The sequence below is a fragment of the Dendrobates tinctorius genome, unplaced genomic scaffold (genome assembly GCF_039654945.1).
Source record: "Dendrobates tinctorius isolate UK_male_01 unplaced genomic scaffold, ASM3965494v1 ptg000323l, whole genome shotgun sequence".
Classification (NCBI taxonomy): Eukaryota; Metazoa; Chordata; class Amphibia; order Anura; family Dendrobatidae; genus Dendrobates; species Dendrobates tinctorius.
Window position 1 is genome coordinate 238,810 of NW_027361990.1, and position 26,048 is coordinate 264,857.

The 26,048-nt window shown below is 46.8% G+C and overlaps 1 protein-coding gene across 1 annotated transcript in view; it reads left to right on the forward strand.

Moving 5' to 3' along the window:
* The first annotated feature begins 902 nt into the window (after nucleotides 1-902).
* The window catches only part of LOC141074088 (ovochymase-2-like), a 55,628-nt gene continuing 30,482 nt past the window's right edge, over nucleotides 903-26,048 (forward strand). Inside the window, exons 1-10 of the mRNA XM_073561603.1 lie at nucleotides 903-990; nucleotides 13,557-13,663; nucleotides 14,565-14,656; nucleotides 18,675-18,847; nucleotides 20,936-21,031; nucleotides 21,120-21,271; nucleotides 21,907-22,102; nucleotides 22,815-22,841; nucleotides 22,920-23,010; nucleotides 25,715-25,848. Of these exons, the coding sequence (XP_073417704.1) occupies nucleotides 903-990; nucleotides 13,557-13,663; nucleotides 14,565-14,656; nucleotides 18,675-18,847; nucleotides 20,936-21,031; nucleotides 21,120-21,271; nucleotides 21,907-22,102; nucleotides 22,815-22,841; nucleotides 22,920-23,010; nucleotides 25,715-25,848 (1,156 nt within the window). The remainder of the gene's footprint in view (nucleotides 991-13,556; nucleotides 13,664-14,564; nucleotides 14,657-18,674; nucleotides 18,848-20,935; nucleotides 21,032-21,119; nucleotides 21,272-21,906; nucleotides 22,103-22,814; nucleotides 22,842-22,919; nucleotides 23,011-25,714; nucleotides 25,849-26,048) is intronic.

Consider the following 26,048-nt stretch of genomic DNA (forward strand, 5'->3'; position numbering starts at 1 on the left):
CTCTGTGCGCACGGGGTAGATCTCCATGTACAGTGGATGGAGCTCTGTGCGCACGGGGTAGAGCTCCATGTACAATGGGTAGAGCTCTGTGCGCACGGGGTAGAGCTCCATGTACAGTGGGTAGAGCTCTGTGCGCACGGGGTAGAGCTCCATGTACAGTGGGTAGAGCTCTGTGCGCACGGGGTAGAGCTCCATGTACAGTGGGTAGAGCTCTGTGCGCACGGGGTAGAGCTCCATGTACAGTGGGTAGAGCTCTGTGGTCGTACCATACAATATATGGTGGTTTCTCACCCTCCACATGTAACTGGCTGCATTTCATGGAAGGTGCCGGCGTGAACACAAACTCCACACGGTGTCGCGTGCCTTGGGCCGGCTGCATATTATCCAGTACAATATGGTATAAGGTTGTGTCTTCTGTAAGTGACCGGTGGAGCGTCTCGGGGCCCTCTTACAAGCTTTGGAACGGTTTTTATACTTGGGCCATAATACACACACGGCGTACGTTTTCTTGTGAACGTCCATCATTGTGTTCCGAACGAGAGTGAACGTTTCCTTTCCTCTTAGGGCCGGGATCTCTTATCGTTCTCCGCTTTGTTTTCTGCCCTCCCACCTCGGTCTTAATAATAAATTTTATTTCTTCTGTGGGATCATTCCCTGACTTTCTATTCATTTCCACTTACGCTTGATCACATTTCCCAGGTAGAGGTAATTGCTGGAAGAAAGTGAAGTTCCGCACCGGGCACAGGACACAATGGTTGGCTACACCTGGCAATGCAGGATGTGCCGTGAAAAGTCAATAATCAACCAGGCTGCTCCTCAATCAATGCCAGCTCTCCCACGGAGGACCAGAGCCGCCTATAAAACTGCTACCAGCCGCTCACTGGAGACTTCCACGGGAGAACATGGCGGACACGTCTCTTTCTTATGCGGTTATCATGCTGACAGTGATGAGCCACATAGAGCGAGGAGAAGCTAGCGCCTATGGCAGACGTAAGTGCGGCTCCAGCCGGAGCGTTCCCGGACTTGGCTTTTATGACTCTTAAAATAATAACACAGTATTTCTGTATCGGAGGTTCTTGTAGGAACATTGTTATTTCACGGTCACGTGGACACCGCCATTCATGCTTGGTGCCCCCTACTTTAAGAAGACTTCTGTTGTGTGTAAATATTGGATCAGTAATGTCACCCAAGGAGGCACAGATCTCAGTCACATCTGAAGGCTTCCCTCTGCTGACCTTGAGGCGTAGAGAATATGAAGTGAGGCTTAATAGTTGAGGGGCCAGACTTTGCATTGGTGCACAGAACGTTATGCCTCTGTATGGAGCTCCTATGTTGTACCAGGAGGTGCCATGTGCATGGTGCGTATGTATGGCACCACTTTCTCTACCATAAGAAATACTTCCACCCTTGGCAAAGTAGTGACCACCTGAAGCCGCCAAGCTCAGCGCCTCAGTATTAATGTGTAACCTCCAAGCTCAGCACCTCAGGATAAATGTGTAACCTACAAGATCAGCGCCTCAGTATTAATGTGTAACCTACAAGCTCTGCGCCTCAGTATTAATGTGTAACCTCCAAGCTCTGCGCCTCAGTATTAGTGTAACCTCCAAGCTCTGCGCCTCAGTATTAATGTGTAACCTCCAAGCTCTGCGCCTCAGTATAAATGTGTAACCTCCAAGCTCTGCGCCTCAGTATTAATGTGTAACCTCCAAGCTCTGCGCCTCAGTATTAATGTGTAACCTCCAAGCTCTGCGCCTCAGTATAAATGTGTAACCTACAAGCTCAGCGCCTCAGTATTAATGTGTAACCTCCAAGCTCTGCGCCTCAGTATTAATGTGTAACCTCCAAGCTATGCGCCTCAGTATTAATGTGAAGTGTTGTGAGTTCATTTTCCCCTTCACCTTTGATGTCTGATGAACTCCCTCTGCTGGTGAAGAGAGGTAGTGAAATTGATTTGGATGGGAAGAACCTGTTATCTGAACAGGCGGAGTGTGATTGGACATCTGGAATTTCTGAGTGGATATAAGGCAGCCTATGCCCTGCAGGGTGCTGGTGATCCTTTCTGCTCTGAGCTCTTGCATCCAGCTTAGTTCCTGTCTACTAAAAGCTAAGTTTTGCCCTGCTATTATTCCATGAGATTTTGTCTAGTTTCCATAGTGTTTGTATTCAGCCAGTCCTGGTTGGGGCTGGCTGAATTCCATTTTTGTCTCTGATCAGTTGATCTCTTTGCTCTGTTTTCAGAATATACCTGAGTGCTGATATAGTGATTTTGAAGTCTAGCGACTTCAGGGCCTTTTTTCCTATCAGACGGTTGGGACATTTTTGTAGGGTTTTTTGTGGATTGCAGCCAGCATCTTTTCTGTCCTGTCCTATCTAGTTAGTTGGGCCCCATCATTTGCTCAGCCTGTCTTTCTGTCTGTGTTTTCATCTGTTTTTCACCGACAATACATGTTGGGGGCTGTCTATTGCTTTGGGGTCTGCTCTGGGGACGTTTAGATTTCCCCTTTCCTTCTTTAGGCTTATGTAGTTCTCCGGCTGTGACGAGGGGTCTAGGGCATCGTAGGAACCCCCCACGGCTACTGTTAGTTGTGGTGAATAGGATCAGGGGTCTGCAATCCGATAGCTACCAATGTTATGATTGAGTCACCGTAGGAGGCAGACACAAAAATAGAAGCTACATCCAGAAAACCAGAGAAGTTGGCAACTATCAGATTGCAGACCCCTGAACCTATCAACACAACTAGCAGTAGCCGTGGGGGGTTCCTACGATGCCCTAGACCCCTCGATCACAGCCGGAGAGATAAATAGCCTAAAGACAGAAAAGGAAATCTAAACTGCCCCAGAGCAAACCCCAAAGTAAAAGGCAGCCCCCAACATATAATGACGGTGAAGCAAGATGAAAAAACACTCACACAGATAGAAAGATAGGCTGAGCAAACGATGGGGCCCAAGCTAACTAAACAGAACAGGAAAGGAAGGTTGCTGTCTGCAATCTGCCAAAACCCTATCAAAGATATAAGCCAACAAGCTGATATGGAAAAAGACCCTGAAGCAGCTAGGCTTCAAAAACTAAATCAGCACTCAGGTATTTTCAGAAGACAGAGCTAAAGGAATTTAGCACACCCCGGCAGGGAATGGCAGAAATCCAGAAAAACAAAGCAAAACAAAGTCAAAGCACAAATGCAAAATGCCAAGCAGAAAACTTAGCTTTAGAAGAGCTGGAATTCAGACTGGTCTCCAAGGATCCCACAGAGAAATCACAGGGCAGAAGGGCGTCGGCAGCCTTATATCCAGTCAGTAACTCCACTCAGCCAGTCATCATCAGGCTCAGGTGTTTGATAATCAGGCTCACTACCTTTCTTTACCAGAAGAGGGAGTTCCTCGGGCCTGAGTAGTGAAGGGGAAAATGAACTCACAACAGTACCTCCCCCTTGAGGAGGGGTCACCGAACCCTCAACCACGCCACCAGGGCGATCAGGGTGAGCCCGATGAAAGGCACGCACCAATCTTTTGGCATGAATATCAGAGGCAGAGACCCAGGAATTATCCTCCTGACCATAACCCTTCCACTTAACCAAATACTGGAGTCTCCGTCTAGCCAGACGGGAATCCAGTACTTTCTCTACCTCATATTCCATGTTACCTTCAACCAATACAGGGTCTGGAGGTGCCACCCCCGGAACAACAGGTTCAACAAACTTCTTCAACAAAGATTTATGGAACACATTATGGATTTTAAATGTGATAGGAAGAGCCAAACAAAAAGAGACCGGATTAATAATCTCCAAAATTTTGTAAGGTCCAATAAATCTAGATTTAAACTTAGAAGCCACCTTCATAGCATTATTTGTTGATGATAACCACACCATATCACCAACCTTAAACTGGGGACCAATGGTCCTATGTCGGTTGGAAAACCGCTGGGCCTTTTCCTGAGAGAGAGAGAACTTATCCACCACTTGGTCCCAGATCTGGTGCATTCTCTCCACCACAGTATCAACAACTGGGCAGGCAGAGGGCTCCACCTGCCCTGAAGAAAATCGCGGATGAAACCCAAAGTTACAAAAAAAAGGTGACATCAAAGTGGCAGAACTAGCTCTATTATTTAAAGCAAATTCGGCCAAGGGCAAAAATGAAACCCAATCATCCTGATCAGCAGAAATAAAACATCTCAAATATGACTCCAAGGTCTGGTTTGTTCTCTCTGTCTGCCCATTGGTCGGAGGGTGAAAAGCAGAGGAGAAGGACAACTGAATTCCCAGCTTGGAATAGAAAGTTCTCCAAAATCTAGACCACAACTGGACTCCTCTGTCAGATACAATGTTCTCAGGAATCCCGTGCAAGCGAACCACCTGTTGTAAAAACAGGGGCACCAACTCAGAGGAACACGGCAACTTAGGGAGTGGTACAAGATGAACCATCTTAGAGAACCTATCACAAATCACCCAAATAACAGTCATCCTTTGAGAGACAGGCATATCAGATGAAATCCATTGAAATATGGGTCCATGGCCTCTTGGGGACAGGCAAGGGCATCAACAACCCACTAGAGCGAGAACACGATTTAGACCGGGAGCACGTCCCACAGGACTGCACAAAATTCCTGACATCACGAGACAAGGAGGGCCACCAAAAAGACCGACTCACCAGATCTCTAGTACCAAAAATACCTGGATGACCAGCCAAAGCAGAGCAATGAACTTCAGACATCACTCTCTTCTTCCACTGGTCAGGAACATACAACTTTCCACTGGGACAACGCTCAGGTTTGTCCTCCTGGAACTCTTCCAGAGCACGTCTCAAATCGGGCGAGATGGCAGAAAGAACTACCCCTTCGCCCAAGATGGTAGCAGGCTTGGTCACCACAGGAGAATCAGCAAAGAAGCTCCTAGAGAGGGCGTCTGCCTTGACATTCTTAGTTCCAGGAAGAAAAGAAACCACAAAATCAAAACGTGTAAAAAACAAGGCCCACCTAGCCTGTCTAGGGTTCAAGCGCTTAGCCGACTCTAGGTAAATCAAATTCTTGTGGTCAGTGAGGACCACGACTTGATGCTTAGCTCCCTCCAACCAATGTCTCCACTCCTCAAATGCCCATTTCATGACCAACAGTTCCCGATTCCCCACATCATAGTTACGTTCAGATGAAGAGAACTTTCGGGAAAAGAAAGCACAGGGATTCATTTTAGATGTCACAGGATCCTTTTGGGACAAAACAGCTCCTGCCCCAATCTCAGAAGCATCCACCTCTACCTGGAACGGAAGTGAGACATCAGGTTGCCGCAAAACCGGGGCGGAGGTGAATCTTCGCTTCAGCTCCTGAAAGGAAGAAACAGCCTCCGGAGACCAATTTAACACATCAGCACCCTTCTTAGTCAAATCAGTCAATGGCTTGGCAATACTAGAAAATTTTGCTATAAACTTCCGATAAAAATTAACAAAACCCAAAAACTTCTGGAGGGCCTTCAAAGAAGTGGGCTGAACCCAATCGTAAATGGCCTGTACCTTGGCCGGGTCCATTTCAATAGTTGACGGGGACAAAATAAATTCCAAAAAAGAAATCCTCTGTACTCCAAAAAGGCATTTAGATCCTTTGACATACAGGGAATTCTCCCTCAAGATCCGGAACACAGTCCGAATATGTTCCACATGAGAATCCCAATCCTTGGAGAAGCTCAAAATATCATCCAGATAGATAATCAAAAATTTATCGACAAAATCTCGGAAAATATCGTTCATGAAGCACTGGAAGACAGAAGGGGCATTAGTGAGCCCAAAAGGCATCACCAGGTACTCAAAATGTCCCTCCGGAGTATTAAACGCCGTCTTCCATTCATCCCCATGCTTAATTCGAATAAGATTATACGCCCCCCTGAGGTCAAGCTTGGTAAACCAGCAAGCACCTTTAACTCTGGAGAATAGATCAGAAATCAGGAGTAACGGATACTGATATTTAACAGTAATTTTGTTGAGGGCACGATAATCAATACAAGGTCTTAATGATCCATCCTTTTTGGCTACAAAAAAAAAAACGGCACCTAAGGGTGACGAGGATGGTCTAATATGACCCTTCTCCAACGCCTCATTAATATAGGATCGCATAGCCTCGTGCTCGGGTACAGATAAATTGAAGAGCCGACCCTTGGGAAATTTACACCCCGGGCTCAGTTCAATAGCACAGTCATAACTCCTATGAGGAGGCAGAGACGCAGACTCATTCTCACTAAATACATCATAAAAGTACGCCAAATAATCAGGAACATCATGTGACTGAGGAGAGGTGGAAAACACCGGAGCCTCACTAAAGGCACACCGACAACCCCAACTCACCACAGATTTCCAATCCAAAACTGGATTATGAATTTGTAACCAGGGAAACCCCAGAACAATAGTATCATGCAGATTATGCAACACCAAAAATCTGCAATTTTCTTGATGGTCTGGGGCAACCCGCATTACCACCTGGGTCCAAAACTGAGGTTTATTTTTAGCCAAAGGAGTAGCATCAATCCCCCTCAAAGGGATAGGCGTCTGCAGAGGTGTCATCGGAAATCCACAACGTTTAGCAAAATCCAAGTCCATTAGGTTCAGGGCTGCTCCCGAATCCACAAAAGCCTTGGCGGAAAATGTGGACAGGGAGCAGATCAGAGTAATAGCCAGAAGAAACTTAGGTTGAACACCACCAACAGAAAACATGTGTGCAAAGCGTTTCTCTCGTTTAGGACAGACAGACAAATAATATGCGAGGCATCTCCACAGAAAAAACAACTTATTACGCCTTCTGAACTCCTGACGCTGCTCTCTGGAAAAAACCTCTATCACATTGCATAGGTTCAGACATTTGTTCAACAGGTGGCAACACCTCTCGTGCAGCTCCGCGTTCGCGCAAACGCCGATCAACCTGAATGGCTAATGACATAGAATCGTCAAGACCAGAGGGAACAGGAAATCCCACCATAGTATCTTTTACGGCTTCTGACAACCCCTTCCGAAAGAGAGCAGCCAAGGCATTATCATTCCAGGTAGTAAGTACTGCCCACTTTTGGAATTTTTGACAGTACAATTCTGCAGAATCACGACCCTGGTTCAATGCCAGCAGGGTCTTTTCAGCCTGATCAATGGCATTAGGTTCGTCATACTACAACCCCAAGGCCTGAAAAAATGCGTTCACATTAGTCAGAATAGGATCATCTGGTTTCAAAGAAAACGCCCAATCCTGGGGATCGCCACGCAGCAAAGAGATGACAATTTTAACCTGCTGCGCGGAGCTCCCTGACGAGTTAGGCTTCAAGGCAAAAAATAATTTACAATTATTTTTGAAATTCAAAAATTTAGACCAATCCCCAAAAAATACATCAGGTGTAGGAATCTTTGGTTCAGCAGCATGTGAATGAGCAAGGTAGGCGGAAATTCCCCGCACTTCCGCAGCGAGCTGCTCCACACGATCAGACAATTGCTTTATCTCCATTGAGAGAAAAAAAAATTCTCCCTACGGCCTCAGAGATATAGAGGAAAAAATATACACACTTTTTTTTTTTTATACAATTCTTTCCTGCTATTGAGTACCCTAGGATCTGCGGTATGGCGGGTGATTCTGTTATGATTGAGTCACCGCAGGAGGCAGACACAAAAATAGAAGCTACGTCCAGAAAACCAGAGAAGTTGGCAACTATCAGATTGCAGACCCCTGAACCTATCAACACAACTAGCAGTAGCCGTGGGGGGTTCCTATGATGCCCTAGACCCCTCAATCACAGCCAGAGAGATAAATAGCCTAAAGACAGAAAAGGAAATGTAAACTGCCCCGGAGCAGACCCCAAAGTAAAAAGCAGCCCCCAACATATAATGACGGTGAAGCAAGATGAAAAAACACTCACACAGATAGAAAGATAGGCTGAGCAAACGATGGGGCCCAAGCTAACTAAACAGAACAGGAAAGGAAGGTTGCTGTCTGCAATCTGCCAAAACCCTATCAAAGACATAAGCCAACAAGCTGATATGGAAAAAGACCCTGAAGCAGCTAGGCTTCAAAAACTAAATCAGCACTCAGGTATTTTCAGAAGTGAGAGCTAAAGGAATTTAGCACACCCCAGCAGGGAATGGCATAAATCCAGAAAAACAAAGCAAAACAAAGTCAAAGCACAAATGCAAAAAGCCGAGCAGAAAACTTAGCTTTAGAAGAGCAGGAATTCAGACTGGTCTCCAAGGATCCCACAGAGAAATCACCCGCAGGGCAGAAGGGCGTCGGCAGCCTTATATCCAGTCAGTAACTCCACTCAGCCAGTCATCATCAGGCTCAGGTGTTTGATAATCAGGCTCACTACCTTTCTTTACCAGAAGAGGGAGTTCCACAGGCCTCAGTAGTGAAGGGGAAAATGAACTCACAACATACCAACCTCTCCGGTTTTCTGGACTTAGCTTGTATTTTTGTTTTCTCCTCCGGTGACTCATTCATAACAGTGAAGCCTCCAAGCTCAGCGCCTCAGTATTAATGTGAAGCCTCCAAGCTCAGCGCCTCAGTATTAATGTGTGACCTACAAGCTCAGCGCCTCAGTATTAATGCGTAGCCTCCAAGCTCAGTGCCTCAATATTAATGTGTAACCTCCAAGCTCTGCGCCTCAGTATTAATGTGTAACCTCCAAGCTCTGCGCCTCAGTATTAATATGTAACCTACAAGCTCAGTGCCTCAGTATTAATGTGAATCCGCCAAGCTCAGCTGCTCAGTAGTAATGTGAAGCTGCCAAGCTCAGCGCCTCAGTATTTTGTAACCTACAAGCTCAGCGCCTCATTATTGGTGTAATTCCACAATCTGTTCCATCATTGATGTGAAGCTCACACATTTTTTACCTGAAAGACTTTAACCGGTGTTAGGTCCTGCCTGAAGCAGAAAATTCCTGCCACGTGTGTCATCACCGAGCCACCCTCGTCTGGAGAGTCATGGAGCCTGGTGTTCACAGCGCCGCACATGAAGCTGATCTGCCAAATTCATAAATAGGACTTTTTATGGAGGATTTTTGCTGTATGATGAACTGGTCACATTGATCACAAAGCCTGATGTGCAGGGAGCAGCCCGATAAAGCAGGAAAAGCCGAGCAGACAGAGATACAATTTATGAGAAGATGCGGTGTGATTGACAGCGAGCTGTTTATGTACACATATAGAAAATAATGTGGGACCGCACCCTGGACTCTTGGGTCCTAAAAGACCAGACATTAAAATAAGTATTTTACAAGTTTTATTGAATCCTTAGACATGATGAATGTAAACGTTCCATTTATATGTATAAATCACAGCTGCCAATGTAGCCTATATACAGTTAGGTCCAGAAATATTTGGACAGTGACACATGTTTTGGCATCTTAGCTATTTACCAAAACATATTCGAGATCCAGTTCTATAATCAATATGGGATTAAAGTGCTGACTCTCAGCTGTAATTTGAGGTGTTTCACATCCTAATTGGATGAAGGGTTTAATATGGAGCTGCCTCTTTTGAAAAGGACCTAAAGCAATTGGACAGTTACATCAGAAGCTATTTAATGGGCTATTGCATCATCGGTTAAGCAAGCAAAAGGTCTGGAGCTGATTCCAGGTAAGGCGTTTGCATCTTGTGGGTTCACAGCAACAGCTTCAAAATGCAGTCAGAGGAGCTCTCAATGGAAGAGAAACAGACGATCATTAGGCTGAAAAAAAAAAGAAGACATACATCAGAGAGAGAAGAAATGTGAGAAACAGTCAAATCAGCATTTCGTACATTCTGCTAAAAAAATAAAGAGCACCCTGGTGAGCTTAGGAACTCAAAAAGACCTGAACGTCCCCAGAAGACAACAATGGTGAATTATCACAGAATCCTTCCTATGGTGAAGAAAAAAACATTCACAACAAGTCTACCATAAAGAGATTTCATGATGGGTCACCACAAGGTGCAAATAATTAATTGGCCTGACAAATAGAAAGGTCAGATTAGGCTTTGCCAAAAAGCATCTAAAGAAGCCGCTCAGTTCTGGATAAGCAAATCGAAGATTAACCTATACTAGAATGATGGAAGAAGAAAGTCTGGAGGAGGCTTGGAGCAGCTCCTGATCCTCAGCACATCCTGTGTAACACGTGGTGGAGGAGGTGTGATGGCGCGGGCATGCATGGCTGCCAATGGCACCGGGTAACTAGTGGTATTGATGTGACAGATGCAGCCGGATGAATCCTGTGTGAACAGGGCGAGACTTTCTGCTCAGATTCAGCCACATGCAGCAAGGTTGATTGGACGACGCTTCACAGGATAAGACGGATAATCATAGAATCATAGAATCGTAGAGTTGGAAGGGACCTCCTGGGCCATCTGGTCCAACCCCCTGCTCAAAGCAGGATTCGCTAAATCATCCCAGTCAGATGTCTGTCCAGCCTCTGTTTGAAGACTTCCATTGAAGGAGAACTCACCACTTCTCGTGGCAGCCTGTTCCACTCATTGATCACTCTAACTGTCAAAAAGTTTTTTCTAATATCTAATCTGTGTCTCCTCCCATTCAGTTTCATCCCATTGCTTCTAGTCTTTCCTTGTGCAAATGAGAATAAAGTTGATCCTTCTACAATGTGACAGCCCTTTAGATATTTGTAGACAGCTATTAAGTCTCCTCTCAGTCTTCTCTTTTGCAAACTAAACATTCCCAAATCCTGCAACCTTTCCTCATAAGACAGGGTTTGCAGACCGGTCACCATTCTGGTCGCTCTTTTCTGAACTTGCTCCAGTTTGTTGATGTCTTTTTTAAAATGTGGTGCCCAAAACTGGACACAATATTCCAGATGAGGTCTGACCAAAGAGGAGTAGAGGGAAATAATGACTTCACGTGATCTAGACTGTATGCTTCTGTTAATACATCCTAGAATTGCATTTGCCTTTTTTGCTGCTGCATCACACTGTTGACTCATATTCAGTCTGTGATCTATTAGTATACCCAAGTCTTTTTCACATGTGCTGTCACTTAGCCCTATTCCTCCCATTCTATATATGCTTTTTCCATTTTTATTGCCCAGATGTAGTACTTTGCATTTCTCCCTGTTAAAAACCATTCTGTTAGTTGCTGCCCACTTCTCCAGTTTATTTAAATCTTTTTGAATCCTCTCTCTCTCTTCTCTAGTATTAGCTATCCCTCCTAGCTTTGTGTCATCAGCAAATTTAATCAGTTTACCCTCAATTCCTTCATCTAAATCGTTGATAAAGATGTTGAACAATACAGGGCCCAGGACAGAGCCCTGTGGTACCCCACTTGAGACATTCTTCCAACTGGATGTGCAGCCATTTACGACCACTCTTTGGGTCCGATCACTAAGCCAGTTATGAATCCACCTAACAGTTGCCTTGTCCATTCCATACTTAATCATTTTTTCAATAAGGATTATATGAGAGACTTTGTCAAATGCTTTGCTGAAGTCAAGATATACTATATCTACAGCATTTCCTTGATCCACCCAATCAGTGATACCGTCATAGAAGGAAATTAAGTTAGTCTGACATGACTTATTAGTTACAAACCCATGCTGACTCTGTTTAATCACTTCATTCTTATCCAGGTATTGACATACATGTTGTCTAATAATTTGTTCAAAGATCTTTCCTGGTATAGAAGTCAGACTCACCGGCCTATAGTTACCTGGGTCCACCTTCTTCCCCTTTTTGAAGATAGGAACAACATTTGCTCTTCTCCAGTCTTCTGGCACTTCTCCTGTTCTCCAAGAATTTTCAAAGATTATAGAGAGGGGTTCAAAAATTTCTTCTGCTATCTCCTTCAGTACTCTGGGGTGTAATTCATCTGGACCTGGAGACTTGAATTCATTTAGGCTAGCTAAGTGTTTCCTCACTATCTTTCTGTTTATAGATATCCTGGATTCTTCTATTCCCTTAATAGGACAGTGAATAACAGTTGATGTTACATTTCCTTTCTGAGAGAAAACAGATGCAAAATAGGAATTTAAAAGTTCAGCCTTCTCAACATCCTGTCTTACCATTTCATCATTTTCATCCTGTAAAAATCCTATGGCATCTTTGACTTTTCTTTTACTTTTGACATATCCCCAAAATCCTTTATTATTGCTTTTGACATCTCTTGCAAGCCTCAATTCATTTTCAGCTTTAGCTAATCTGATTTGTGCCCTGCAGGTTCTGCAGACAGCATTATATTCTTCTTTAGATATGCCTCCCTCTTTCCATTTTATAAACATTTTTTTCTTCCTTTTTAGCATGTGCTTAAGTTCTGTGTTCATCCATCCTGGTTTCCTTAACTGCTTCCTATTCTTCCCTCTTTTCGGAATTGTTAACAACTGTGCTTTGAGAATTTCATTTTTCAAGATTTCCCATCCTTCCTGGACATTTTTGTCTTTAAGGATATCCAGCCATTGGATCCCTCCAATTCTCTTTCTGAATCCCTTAAAATCTGCCTTAAAATCTGCCTTTCTGAAATCTAACCCAAAGCATCCTGCAAAGAAGTGGAATATTCTGTAATGGCCGAGTCCTCACCAGATCTCAGCCCAACAAGTCACATTTCACAGGATGAAGCCAAAACTGAAGGCAGAAAGAGCCACAAACCAGCGAGAACTCAAGTCACTGCAGTAAAGGCGGCAAAGCCACACACCAGAGGACACCGAAGATGATGTCCATGGCCTCCAGACTTCAGGCAGTCATTGCTGCAAAGCCTCACACAAGAGAAGACCAGTGATGGCCATGGCCTCCAGACTTCAGACCGCCATTGCGGCAAAGCCTCATACAAGAGGAGACCAGTGATGGTGACGGCCATGGCCTTCAGACTTCAGGCCATCATTGCTGCAAAGCCTCACAAAGTAGGAAATCAGCGATGGTGACGGCCATGGCCTCCAGACTTCAGGCTTTCATTGCTGCAAAGCCTCACTCAGGAGGAGACCAGCAATGGTGACGTCCATGGCCTCCAGACTTCAGGCCGTCATTCCTGCAAAGCCACACACAGGAGGAAACCATTGATGGTGACAGCCATGGCCTCCAGACTTCAGGCCATCTTTTCTGCAAAGCCTTACACAAGAGGAGACCAGCGATGGTGACAGCCATGGCCTCAGCCATGGCCTCCAGACTTCAGACCGTCATTGCGGCAAAGCCTCACACAAAGGGAGACCAGCGATGGTGACGGCCATGGCCTCCAGACTTCAGACCAACATTGCGGCAAAGCCTCACACAAGAGGAGACCAGTGATGGTGGTGTCCATGGCCTCAAGACTGCAGGCCATCATTGCTGCCAAGGATTCTCTACAAAGGATTAAACATCAATATTTTATCTATGGGAAAGTGAATTTGTCCAAATACTTCTGAGCCCCTGAAATGAGGATTTGTAGGAAAATCGCTGCAATTCCTAAATGTTTCACCTTAGATTTCTGTTCAAGAACTCTAATTATACCTGAAAGTCTCCACTTCAGTTATCTCAGTTGTTTTGTTTTAAATAAAAATAGCAAAATAGCGACCTGCAGAGCTGAAATCACAAAGATTTGTCACTAGTCCACGATTTCTGGACCTAACTGTATACACGGAAAATATAACCTATTGCCTTAGTTTCTAGGTGTGGAGAGCGTCCAGCTGCTAATGAATCAATCAACTACAGTCTGCTCTCACGTATTGTCGGAGGAACATCTGCAAAGAAAGAGGAATGCCCGTGGATAGTAAGTGACAATCATGCAATATCTCCCCCTCTCTCTCTTCTCAGTTTGGAGATTGTAGCAAGGGGAGGGTTGTACACAGCAGATTAGAATGTTGAGAGGTCAGAAAGCATCTACGTTCTCTGGGAGGGCAGAGCTAAAAGGGTGTAGATAGGGGAGAAAGCACATGAAGAGGAAATCCCTAGAGTTGAAGCTTTGCTTATACATAAGAGCTAGTGCATGTAGAAGCATCATGGACACACAGCTTTCACATCCAGCATATGTTACTAGGAGGGACACCATCACAGGAGAAAAGTCTCAAAATAGGAGCAAGTGGTAAACTCCATATCAGGGGAAAGAGAATGAATTAAGGAATGGAGATTGCAGAATAAAACATAGGCTACATTCACTCTGTGCTCAGTTTTTGCTTTCATGGCCTCAGAATCATTGAAAAATGTGATTCGGACATTTTGCCCTGTGCACAGAGCCATTCAGTACAATGAGAAGAACAAGTAGACTCGATCCGCGCTCCTCTGCAGTGGTGTCCATATTTTTAGATGGGCACCAGGACATGGTAGACTATTGTCTTGTGCCTATCTGAAAAGACCGACTTCACCGCAAAAGAGCACAAATGGCGTCCATTACAATTCCATAAGTCTCGTTGGACGTTATGGCTCCATCTGAGGCACATCTGAGTCTCATTTTTCAGAGCGCCTCCGACAGAGAGCATAAAGCATAGATGAGTGCTGCGTAAATCAAGCCAAAGTGCGTGCAGCCTTTTCACTCAAGATATAGACATTAATGTAAGTCCAGGTTGTCCATCGCCTTGCGGGCTGTGTGCAGTTCGGCCATCCAGCACTACTAGATCTGTATGCTCACCATTTATGAAACTACCATAATTGAAAAATATTATTTTTTTTTTTAGGCTTCATTGAAAAAAGACGGGAAACACTTCTGTGGAGCAACCATTATTAGTGAGAATCGCTTAGTGACAGCCGCTCACTGCTTATTGGAGAAGTAAGAGACTGTTTTCTGTATTTCAGAAATTGTAGGACATCTGTCAGTGATAAATGAGGATGAATGAACTCATGGAGATCAACATCCAACAATGCGGAGACTCCATCACGTTTCTCAACGCAGTGATTCTAGAGCAAAGCCCCCATCCCTTATGGGAAATATATAAAAATATGCAAACAAGCCGCGGAGACACCATCACATGTTTCTCAACGCAGGCAGTGACTAGCCAGGTCTTTCCCCGGGAAGGAACAACCACGGGAAGGACAGTCTCCAATGAAGGAAACCACCTATGCCAAAACATGGTGTCCATCCACAGACAGCTGTTTCGGGGTATTGCCCCTCATCAGTGTGGAGTAGGAAACTGGCTAGTAGGAGCAATGCCTAGTACACACTGATGAGGGGCAATACCCCGAAACAGCTGTCTGTGGATGGATATCATGTTTTGGCATAGGTGGTTTCCTTCATTGGAGACTGCCCTTCCTGTGGTTGTTCCTTCCTGGGGAAAGACCTGGCTAGTCATTGCTTGCGTTGAGAAACATGTGATGGTGTCTCCGCGGCTTGTGTTTTGCATCTGTCAGTGATAGACGAGCTGCAAATCACGTTATTTCTCTTACCTCCCCAAAAAAAGGGCCGACCACTAGCTGCCCACTGCCTGTTGTCAATTGTGATCCATCTCTAATAGCCATGACAAGCACAGGAAGCAGGAGCCAGCATACAGGAAGTGGGGGTGGGTCTGTCTACAGGAGATGGGGCGGGTCTGTCTACAGGAAGTGGGGGTGGGTCTGTCTACAGGAGATGGGGCGGGTCTGTCTACAGGAAGTGGGGGTGGGTCTGTCTACAGGAGATGTGGCGGCTCTGTCTACAGGAGATGGGGCGGGTCTGTCTACAGGAAGTGGGGGTGGGTCTGTCTACAGGAGATGGGGCGGGTCTGTACAGGAAGTGGGGGTGGGTCTGTCTACAGGAGATGGGGCGGGTCTGTCTACAGGAAGTGGGGGTGGGTCTGTCTACAGGAGATGGGGCGGGTCTGTCTACAGGAAGTGGGGGTGGGTCTGTCTACAGGAGATGGGGCGGGTCTGTCTACAGGAAGTGGGGGTGGGTCTGTCTACAGGAGATGGGGCGGGTCTGTCTACAGGAAGTGGGGGTGGGTCTGTCTACAGGAGATGGGGGCGGGTCTGTCTACAGGAGATGGGGCGGGTCTGTCTACAGGAAGTGGGGGCGGGTCTGTCTACAGGAGATGGGGCGGGTCTGTCTACAGGAAGTGGGGGCGGGTCTGTCTACAGGAGATGGGGGCGGCTGTCTACAGGAGATGGGGGCGGGTCTGTCAACAGGAAGTGGGGGCAGGTTTGTCTACAGGAAGTGGTGGCGGGTCTGTCTACAGGAAGTGGGGGTGAGTTTGTCTACAGGAGATGGGGCGGGTCTGTCCACAGGAGATGGGGCGGGTCTGTCTACAGGAAGTGGGGGCGGGTCTGTCTACAGGAAGTGGGGGCGGGTCTGTCTACAGGAGATGTGGTGGCTCTGTCTACAGGAGATGGGGCGGGTCTGTCTACAGGAAGTGGGGGCGGGTCTGTCTACAGGAAGTGGGGGCGGGTCTGTCTACAGGAGATGGGGGCGGCTGTCTACAGGAGATGGGGGCGGGTCTGTCAACAGGAAGTGGGGGCAGGTTTGTCTACAGGAAGTGGTGGCGGGTCTGTCTACAGGAAGTGGGGGTGAGTTTGTCTACAGGAGATGGGGCGGGTCTGTCTACAGGAGATGGGGCGGGTCTGTCTACAGGAAGTGGGGGCGGGTCTGTCAACAGGAGATGAGTGCCGATCTGTCTACAGGAAGTGGGGACGGGTCTGTCTACAGGAGATGGGGCAGGTCTGTCTACAGGAAGTGGGGGCGGCTCTGTCTACAGGAGATGAGGCGGCTCTGTCTACAGGAGATGGGGGCGGCTCTGTCTACAGGAGATGGGGCGGGTCTGTCAACAGGAAGTGGGGGCGGGTCTGTCAACAGGAGATGAGTGCCGATCTGTCTACAGGAAGTGGGGACGGGTCTGTCTACAGGAGATGGGGCGGGTCTGTCTACAGGAGATGGGGGCGGCTCTGTCTACAGGAGATGGGGCGGCTCTGTCTACAGGAGATGGGGGCGGCTCTGTCTACAGGAGATGGGGCGGGTCTGTCAACAGGAAGTGGGGGCGGGTTTGTCTACAGGAGGTGGGGGCGGGTCTGTCTACAGGAAGTGGTGGCGGGTCTGTCTACAGGAAGTGGTGGCGGGTCTGTCTACAGGAAGTGGTGGCGGGTCTGTCTACAGGAAGTGGGGGCGAGTTTGTCTACAGGAGATGGGGCGGGTCTGTCTACAGGAAGTGGGGGCGGGTCTGTCAACAGGAGATGAGTGCCGATCTGTCTACAGGAAGTGGGGACGGGTCTGTCTACAGGAGATGGGGCGGGTCTGTCTACAGGAGATGGGGGCGGCTCTGTCTACAGGAGATGGGGCGGCTCTGTCTACAGGAGATGGGGGCGGCTCTGTCTACAGGAGATGGGGCGGGTCTGTCAACAGGAAGTGGGGGCGGGTTTGTCTACAGGAGGTGGGGGCGGGTCTGTCTACAGGAAGTGGTGGCGGGTCTGTCTACAGGAAGTGGTGGCGGGTCTGTCTACAGGAAGTGGGGGCGAGTTTGTCTACAGGAGATGGGGCGGGTCTGTCTACAGGAAGTGGGGGCGGGTCTGTCAACAGGAGATGAGTGCCGATCTGTCTACAGGAAGTGGGGACGGGTCTGTCTACAGGAGATGGGGCGGGTCTGTCTACAGGAAGTGGGGGCGGCTCTGTCTACAGGAGATGGGGGCGGCTCTGTCTACAGGAGATGGGGCGGGTCTGTCTACAGGAGATGGGGGCGGCTCTGTCTACAGGAGATGGGGCGGCTCTGTCTAAAGGAGATGGGGGCGGCTCTGTCTACAGGAGATGGGGCGGGTCTGTCAACAGGAAGTGGGGGCGGGTTTGTCTACAGGAGGTGGGGGCGGGTCTGTCTACAGGAAGTGGTGGCGGGTCTGTCTACAGGAAGTGGTGGCGGGTCTGTCTACAGGAAGTGGGGGCGAGTTTGTCTACAGGAGATGGGGCGGGTCTGTCTACAGGAAGTGGGGGCGGGTCTGTCAACAGGAGATGAGTGCCGATCTGTCTACAGGAAGTGGGGACGGGTCTGTCTACAGGAAGTGGGGGCGGGTCTGTCTACAGGAAGTGGTGTTGGGTCTTTCTTTGTACAGGAAGTGGTGGCAGCTCTCCTCTCTCCTGTTCTCCTTCTTGGTAAATTGTATACAGGCATACAGAGGGGCAGGCTTTCCGTTAAGAGCAGGCATTCTTTCGGACAAAATTGAGAGAAATGTATGCTGGGATGTTAGGTAGTTCCAGTTCCTATAGAGCTGGCAGAATACTGATGTAAAGGAGGCGCCCACCTAAAAAGTGTGGATGACAAGTTACAAGGCATGAGAATCGGGACACTTCCTTGACACTTTAGTCTGATATGGGCTACAAAAGCCTAAACTGATGTGGGGGCAGCAAGACCATTGCTTTCCTGCAGGTGTTGAGTGAAATAACCAATTTAGAGAGGACCTTTATAACATTTTATGTGCTAAAGTGGAAAAACCAAGTGGCTGAAGATCGGAATAAAATGTAGTTCATCTTCTGATTTATACAATAGCCAAGGGGGCGTTATCAGAGATCCATTTCTGGGAGCGGTTATTTTTTTTCTGATATATGATGTTGTGCAATTATAAGCATGAGAAGAAAAAAGAGAAGATCAATAAAATCTTTCTCTGTGATATGGTAAGAAACATGTCTAATGACGCACAGCTCTGCTCTCCTCCGCCCATGCAGTTAGACATGGTCTATGCCAGGTGTCTGGCAATAATGCCGAGCTGTATGTGACCCATGATGATCGCACACTGCAGCTCTCATCTCACAGCACTGTCATACAGGTGAAAAAGTGACCATTCCCAGAGACAAATATGTGTATCGGAATCTTCCTCTGTTTTTGTCTCTGTCTTCACAGAAATATTGAATTTTACATGAAAGTTTTTGTTGGAGACTATGATTTTAACATTAAGGAATCCACAGAGCAGAGTTTCCATGTACAAGCTGTTCACAAGCACCCCGACTTCAACAGCAAACAGCCGTACAACAACGACGTTGCCGTGGTGGAGGTGGTGGGACGCATTACATTTGGTAACTAATAATCTTGGATTTGCCCAGGGATGGAGCGGACGGTGCGCCGTGTCGCTGGTGAGGCGGCCCGGTCTTGTAGTGGAAGCACTCATGCTCAGAGGAGCTCCATCATTCATAGTCCACCCTGTGCACTGGGCCGGTGAACACAATTCGGGTCTACACTGTGTGCAGAATTATTAGGCAAGTTGTATTTGAGAGGATTCTTTTTATTATTGAACAACAACTATGTTATCAATCAACCCAAAAGACTCACAAATATCAAAGCTTAATATTTTTGGAAGTTGGAGTGGTTTTTCTTTTAGATTTGGCTATCTTAGGAGGATATCCATTTGTGCAGGCAACTATTACTGTGCAGAATTATTAGGCAACTTAATAAAAACCAAATATATACCCATCTCACTTGTTTATTTTCACCAGGTAAACCAATATAACAACACAAAATTTAGAAATACGAATATGCAAATAAAGTCCGTGGAGCCTCATTTAAGAGTCTCAAACACGGTACTAGCCAGATCGTCCTCCAGGGACGGACCCAGCCAAGGAGTGGCTCCTTTCGGAATCCACCATTACCACCATATTAAGTGGCCCTTTAAGTCCCGTGTTTGAGACTCTTAAATGAGGCTCCACGGACTTTATTTGCATATTCGTATTTCCCAGGGAGCATTGCACCTAGGATTTCACTGTGATTGAGCGCCTTTGCCGGCTGCTGCAGTGTTTTCTTTGACTGGTCTCCCTGAGGTCAATGATTGTTTTGTAAAATTTAGAAATAAACATTTCTGACATTCAAAAACAAAACAAAAATCAGTGACCAACATAGCCACCTTTCTTTACGATGACACTCACCTTCCTTCCGTCCATAGATTCTGTCAGTTGCTTGATCTGTTTACGATCAACATTGCAATGTGCCGCAGCCACCACAGCCTCCCAGACACTGTCCCCAGAGGTGTACTGTTTTCCCTCCCTGTAGATCTCACATTTTATGAGGGACCACAGGTTCTCTATGGTGTTCAGATCAGGTGAACAAGGGGGCCATGTCATTATTTTTTCTTCTTTTAGACCTTTACTGGCCAGCCACGCTGTGGAGTATTTGGATGCATGTGATGGAGCATTGTCCTGCATGAAAATCATGTTTTTCTTGAACGACACCGACTTCTTCCTGTACCACTGCTTGAAGGTGTCTTCCAGAAACTGGCAGTAGGTCTGGGAGTTGAGCTTCACTCCATCCTCAACCCGAAAAGGCCCCACAAGTTCATCTTTGATGATACCAGCCCATACCAGTACCCCACCTCCACCTTGCTGGCGTCTGAGTCGGAGTGGAGCTCTATGCCCTTTACTGATCCAGCCTCGGGCCCATCCATCTGGCCAATCAAGAGTCGCTCTCATTTCATCAGTCCATAAAACCTTAGAAAAATCAGTCTTAAGATATTTCTTGGCCCAGTCTTGATGTTTTATCTTATGTTTCTTGTTGAAAGGTGGTCGTTTTCCAGCCTTCCTTACCTTGGCCATGTCCCTGAGTATGGCACACCTTGTGCTTTCTGATTCTCCAGTAACGTTGCAGCGCTGAAATATTGCAAAACTGGTGGCAAATGGCATCTTGGCAGCTTGACGCTTGATTTTCCTCAATTCATGGGCAGTTATTTTGCGCCTTTTTTTATCAACACGCTTCTTGCAACCCTGTTGGATATTTGCCATGAAACGCTTGATTGTTCGGTGATCATGCTTCAAAAGTTTGTCAATTCCAAGACTGCTGCATCCCTCTGCAAGACATCGCGCAATTTTTGACTTTTCAGAGTCCGTCAAATCTTTCTTCTGACCCATTTTGCCAAAGGAAAGGAAGTTGCCTAATAATTAAGCACACCTTATATAGGGTGTTGATGTCATTAGACCACACCCCTCCTCATTAGAGATGCAATTCACCTGATTTACATAATTGGCAGTTGGCTTTCAAGGCTATATAGCTTGGAGTAGGACGACATGTATAAAAAGGATGATGTGATCAAAATACTCATTTGCCTAATAATTCTGCACACAGTGTATAGGTGCATGTACATTACTATTAATGCATCTTTCTGCATTCTGACCTTTTAGGCAAATATATCCAGCCAGCATGCCTGCCAAGCCCGGACGAGGAATTTCCCAAAGGATATATGTGCGATACTCTGGGATGGGGACGACTGGAGGAAAGTAAGAAGCCTCGGCCATAACACGCAAGGAGAAATTCATATACAGTATCTGGCAGTAACTACTCTTCACCCCAAATTTGGTATTTCAGATGGCAAGTTACCCAACATGGTGCACCGAGTGTCTTTACCGATCATTGAGTACAAAAGGTGTATTAGCACCATGAAAACCGTGGATCAGCGTTTGGAATTTAATACGGTGGTCTGCGCAGGATATCCAGAAGGAGGGAAAGATGCCTGCCAGGTGCATGGTGTTAGCGATGACCTGTGGGATTGAGAGGTCCTCCAGAGTAGTGGCATCAATGGAAGAAAGGGGGCCTGAGAGATCACATCAAACTTCACCCTCAGGACGGAAGGGTCCGGGACAGACAGGCTGATTTCTCCACCCTTTGCCAGCATTGCTGCTTCTCTTGAGAGTCCTGAATAGGTTCTCGTCATCTCATAGCATCTCTGATGGGACCACCCTGGACCGGTCCCAATGTTGTCACTAATATGGTTATGATCACCTGGCTCAGCACATGTATATGTAAACGATGGATAGTCAAGGCGTTATGGTCATTTGTGTCATCACCCCAAGTCTTGTATTTTGGGCATCATCCAGTGACTAAATGTTTAAAATTACTTCTATAAATTAATAAAATTTGTCATGCTTACCCTAACGACAACCCACCACTCCCATTCCAATGTAGACTAGATCCACCAGCCGATCTCTGCACTTACTGTCTGGTCGGGCTTGGCATCTGACCACTGCAGCCGATCACTGGATGTAGTGTTAACTCATTGGTCAACACTTCTGCCAGTCATTAGCTGCAGTGGCCACTTTTGGGCATCTGTCAGCTGTAAGTTTTACGATGTCAGCATCTTTATTACTCTTTTTAGGGGGACTCTGGAGGTCCTTTCCTCTGTCAGAGGAGCCACGGGAGGTGGGTTTTGGTTGGAGTAACTTCTTGGGGACTGGGATGTGCTCGGAAATGGATAGACAATTTCCTGCGCCCACCGGACAAGCGGGGCTCACCGGGTATTTTCACAGATATCCAGAGGCTTCGTGGCTGGATCATTACAAAGCTGAATCAAGGTAACAAATCTCACGACGTCACAGACCCTCACTTTACACACGGCATGGAAGGAGAGTGATTGGGACCATCATGCTATTGAAATGACGCTGGGGATGAGTGGGGGTCCCGGTGGGTGGTTCCCAGTGATCATCAGGTTATTACCTATTCTGAGAATTTACTGTTCATTCCTGTTAAGATATTTGTGAGCTAAAGTGAGTTGCATAAGTGCGGGTCCAATGACGGGGTTCCCTACTGACCGCTCCCTATTTCTTCCCACTGCGTAACCACAGCCTGGAGATCGAGGGGGGCATCAGCGGAGCGCGGGTCCTGCCATTCCATTCAGTGAATGTGCTCGGTTGGGGTCCCAACAATCAGACCCTCAGCAGTCCAGTGGTGGAATACCCCTCCAATACGGCACTCCATTTCTTCCACGGACAGATTTATGGATATCCATGGTTGCATAGTAGCCAAATTTAGAGGAACTGCCCTGAAATTTTTGAAACAATCTCAATAAATTCTGCCATGTGATGAAGGGGATATGTGAACTCCCGGGTGGGGGGCTTCTGCCCCATTTGGAGCTAATCTGAGGCACTCACCACCATACTGTCGGGATAGGTGCTGTGACGTCTGAAAAGCCTTTCCAGATTCCTGCACGTGATTTTCCACTGCCAAAAACATTGATAAAAACCTGACAACCTTTATCTTTTGCATTATTGTTTGTGTTTTCTCTAGAGGACCCACATTTGCCTGTGGCTCAAGGTAATTGCTATCTGCTGGCGCTCCTCGCTCATTGACATGAACGGCGTATGATTACCAGAGATTTGTCATATGGTGCAGTGCGGTGCAGCTCGACCGATGGGCTCCTGAGGGGAACGGCAGGGGAAATCACACACCCGAGAGGCGGCAGGAGATATTACTCCAATAACGAGTGAGTATTCTGTAAGGTGGTCGGTGCATTGTATTTATTTATTAACCCCGTAACTATCAGTGACGTACGTGTCTATCACCGGTCGGCATGTGCTGGTGCCTGCAGCGATCTGAGCTCGATCCCGTCGCTGCAGACGAGCTGTTTATATTCCAGCTTGGATCACTCGCAGCCTCGAGGACAGAGACGTTTAAAAAAGTAACAGTTCTAAGGAAATAGCACCCCCCACCCATTTTCCCCTTTTTTTAATCTTTTTTAATAAAGGTTTCTGAATTTTTTTTAATCACTAAAACAATAAAAATCTATCCATATCACCGTGTCTGTATCACCGTGATCATACTGACCTGGAGAATCACTTTATCAGGTCAGTTTTACCCCAGAATAAAAACTGTAAAAATAAAACCCCAAAACCAGTGGCAGAATTACTTTTTTTCATAATTTCTTCTCGCTTATAACTTTTCACCACTTTCCCTTATGTTATATGGTAAAATACACGGTATCCTTCAAAAATTACAACCGATCCTGGAAAAAACAAGCCCTCATACAGCTGTTGACAAAAGAATAAAGAAGTTCTGGCTCTTGGAGCAAATAAAGGAAAAAAATAAAACGCAAAAGCAAAAAATTCTCAGCTCCATCTGATACTAAGGCTTGAAAACCTATCAGAGCCCGGCATTTATTTCTTATACTGGAAGGAATGCTGAGCTCTGGTTGTCATGGCAGAAGGAATACTGAGTTCTAGTTGCCATGGAGAAAGGAATGCTGAGCACTGATTGCCATGGTAGAAGGAATGCTGAGTACTGGTTGCCGTGGCAGAAGGAATACTGAGTTCTAGTTGCCATGGTGAAAGGAATGCTGAGCTCTGGTTTCATTGGTAGAAAGAATACTGAGCTCTAGTTGCCATGGTAGAAGGAATGCTGAGCTCTGGTTACCTTGGTGGAAGGAATGCTGAGCGTTGGTTGCCGTGGTAGAAGGAATGCGGCGTGCTGGTTGCCATGGTGGAAGGAATGCTGAGCTCTGGTTGCCATGGGTAGAAGGAATGCTGAGCTCTGGTTGCCATGGGTAGAAGGAATGCTGAGCTCTGGTTGCCATGGTAGAATGAATGCTGAGCTCTGGTTGCCATGGTAGAAGGAATAATGAGCTCTGAATGCCATGGTAGAAGGAATAATGAGCTCTGGTTGCCATGGTAGGAATACTGAGCTCTGGTTGCCATGGTGATGGAATGCTGAGCTCTGGTTACCTTGATGGAAGGAATGCTGAGCTCTGGTTGCCATGGTAGAAGGAATGCTGAGCTCTGGTTGCCATTTTAGAAGTAATACTGAGTTCTAGCTGCCATCTTGAAAGGAATGCTGTGCTCTGGTTGCCATGTTGAAAGGAATGCTGAGCTCTGGTTGCCATGGTGATGGAATGCTGAGCTCTGGTTACCTTGATGGAAGGAATGCTGAGCTCTGGTTGCCATGGTAGAAGGAATGCTGAGCTCTGGTTGCCATTTTAGAAGTAATACTGAGTTCTAGTTGCCATGTTGAAAGGAATGCTGAGCTCTGGTTGCCATGGTAAAAAAAGATGAGGTTGCCATGGTCAAAGGAATGCTGAGCTCTGGGGATGTTCATTATGTAGTATAGTCTATATTGTTGTTTTTTGGGGGGGGGTTTTGCTGCTTTTTGTTTTTCCTTTTGTAACTTTCCCACTTTTGTACAATAAAATTGTATTTATTTTTTTTTAGAAAAAAGAATATCCTTAGCTTTTTTGTGTGGTCTTCCCTTGCTATAACTCTGTTGATGAATCTGTGTCAGGGCTGTTTTTTTGTGGTATGAGTCAGTGCTTTAATCGGTACAATTTTATTCTTTATTCCATTTGTAGGGGGTAGATGGAAAGCAAAAAAATGTTGTGTGTTATGTCATTATAGAATCTAAGGGGTTGATCTGTAGGAAATGGTGGTGGTCTCGCCAATCTCCGCGTTCTCACCCTGAGCTCATCATGGGTGCCATCCCCAGTGCCCTCAGAGGTGCCAGCCCTAGAAACCCCATCATGGGTGCCATCCCCAGTGCCCTCAAAGGTGCCAGCTCTAGAACCCCATCATGGGTGCCAGTCCCAGTGCCCTCAGAGGTGCCAGCCCTAGAGCCCCCATCATGGGTGCAGTCCCAGTGCCCTCAGAGGTGCCAGCCCTAGAGCCCCCATCATGGGTGCAGTCCCAGTGCCCTCAGAGGTGCCAGCCCTAGAGCCCCCATCATGGGTGCTGCCCCAGTGCCCTCAGAGGTGCCAGGCCTAGAGCCCCCATCATGGGTGCCAGTCCCAGTGCCCTAAGAGGTGCCATCCCTAGAATCCCCATCATGGGTGCCAGCCCCAGTGACCTCAAAGGTGCCAGCCCTAGAATCCCCATCATGGGTGCCAGCCCCAGTGCTCTGAGGTGCCAGCCCTAGAGCCCCCATCATGGGTGCCAGCCCCAGTGCCCTCAAAGGTGCCAGCCCTAGAATCCCCATCATGGGTTCCAGTCCCAGTGCCCTCAGAGGTGCCAGCCCTAGAGCCCCCATCATGGGTGCCCGCTGCAGCACCTGTATGATTGGCAGCCACCAACCACATATCAATAAGACCTACATAAATGTCTGATCAGTGATTGTCTGACCCCCGGAAATGGGTGGTGATTTTTTTCATTTTGCCCTACATTTTTTTTAATTAATTGTTATATTTATGTATTTTTTTTCCTTACTAGAAATTGTGACTGGAGAATTCAAGTCCCTGAAGGAAATCACATCCTCCTGAGGTTCCATCGCTTCAGTGTGGAGTGGGATTATTCCTGTGATCTGGATTATCTGGGGGTCTACACTTCATCGGGGCGTCTCATTGGTGAGTCCAATACTGTATGGAGGGAGAGCGGTATAACAGGAGCTTGTGTATTACATAGGTATGCACTGTAATATGTGGCTGCATACAAGCCCTGCCTGACTGCTGAAGTATGAGAGTGCTGCGCCTATGGTGGGCTCTTACCCACTCAGCCATCAGAGTGCAGCAATGGTGAGTGCTGGGCTGCCCGGCGTCACTCACAG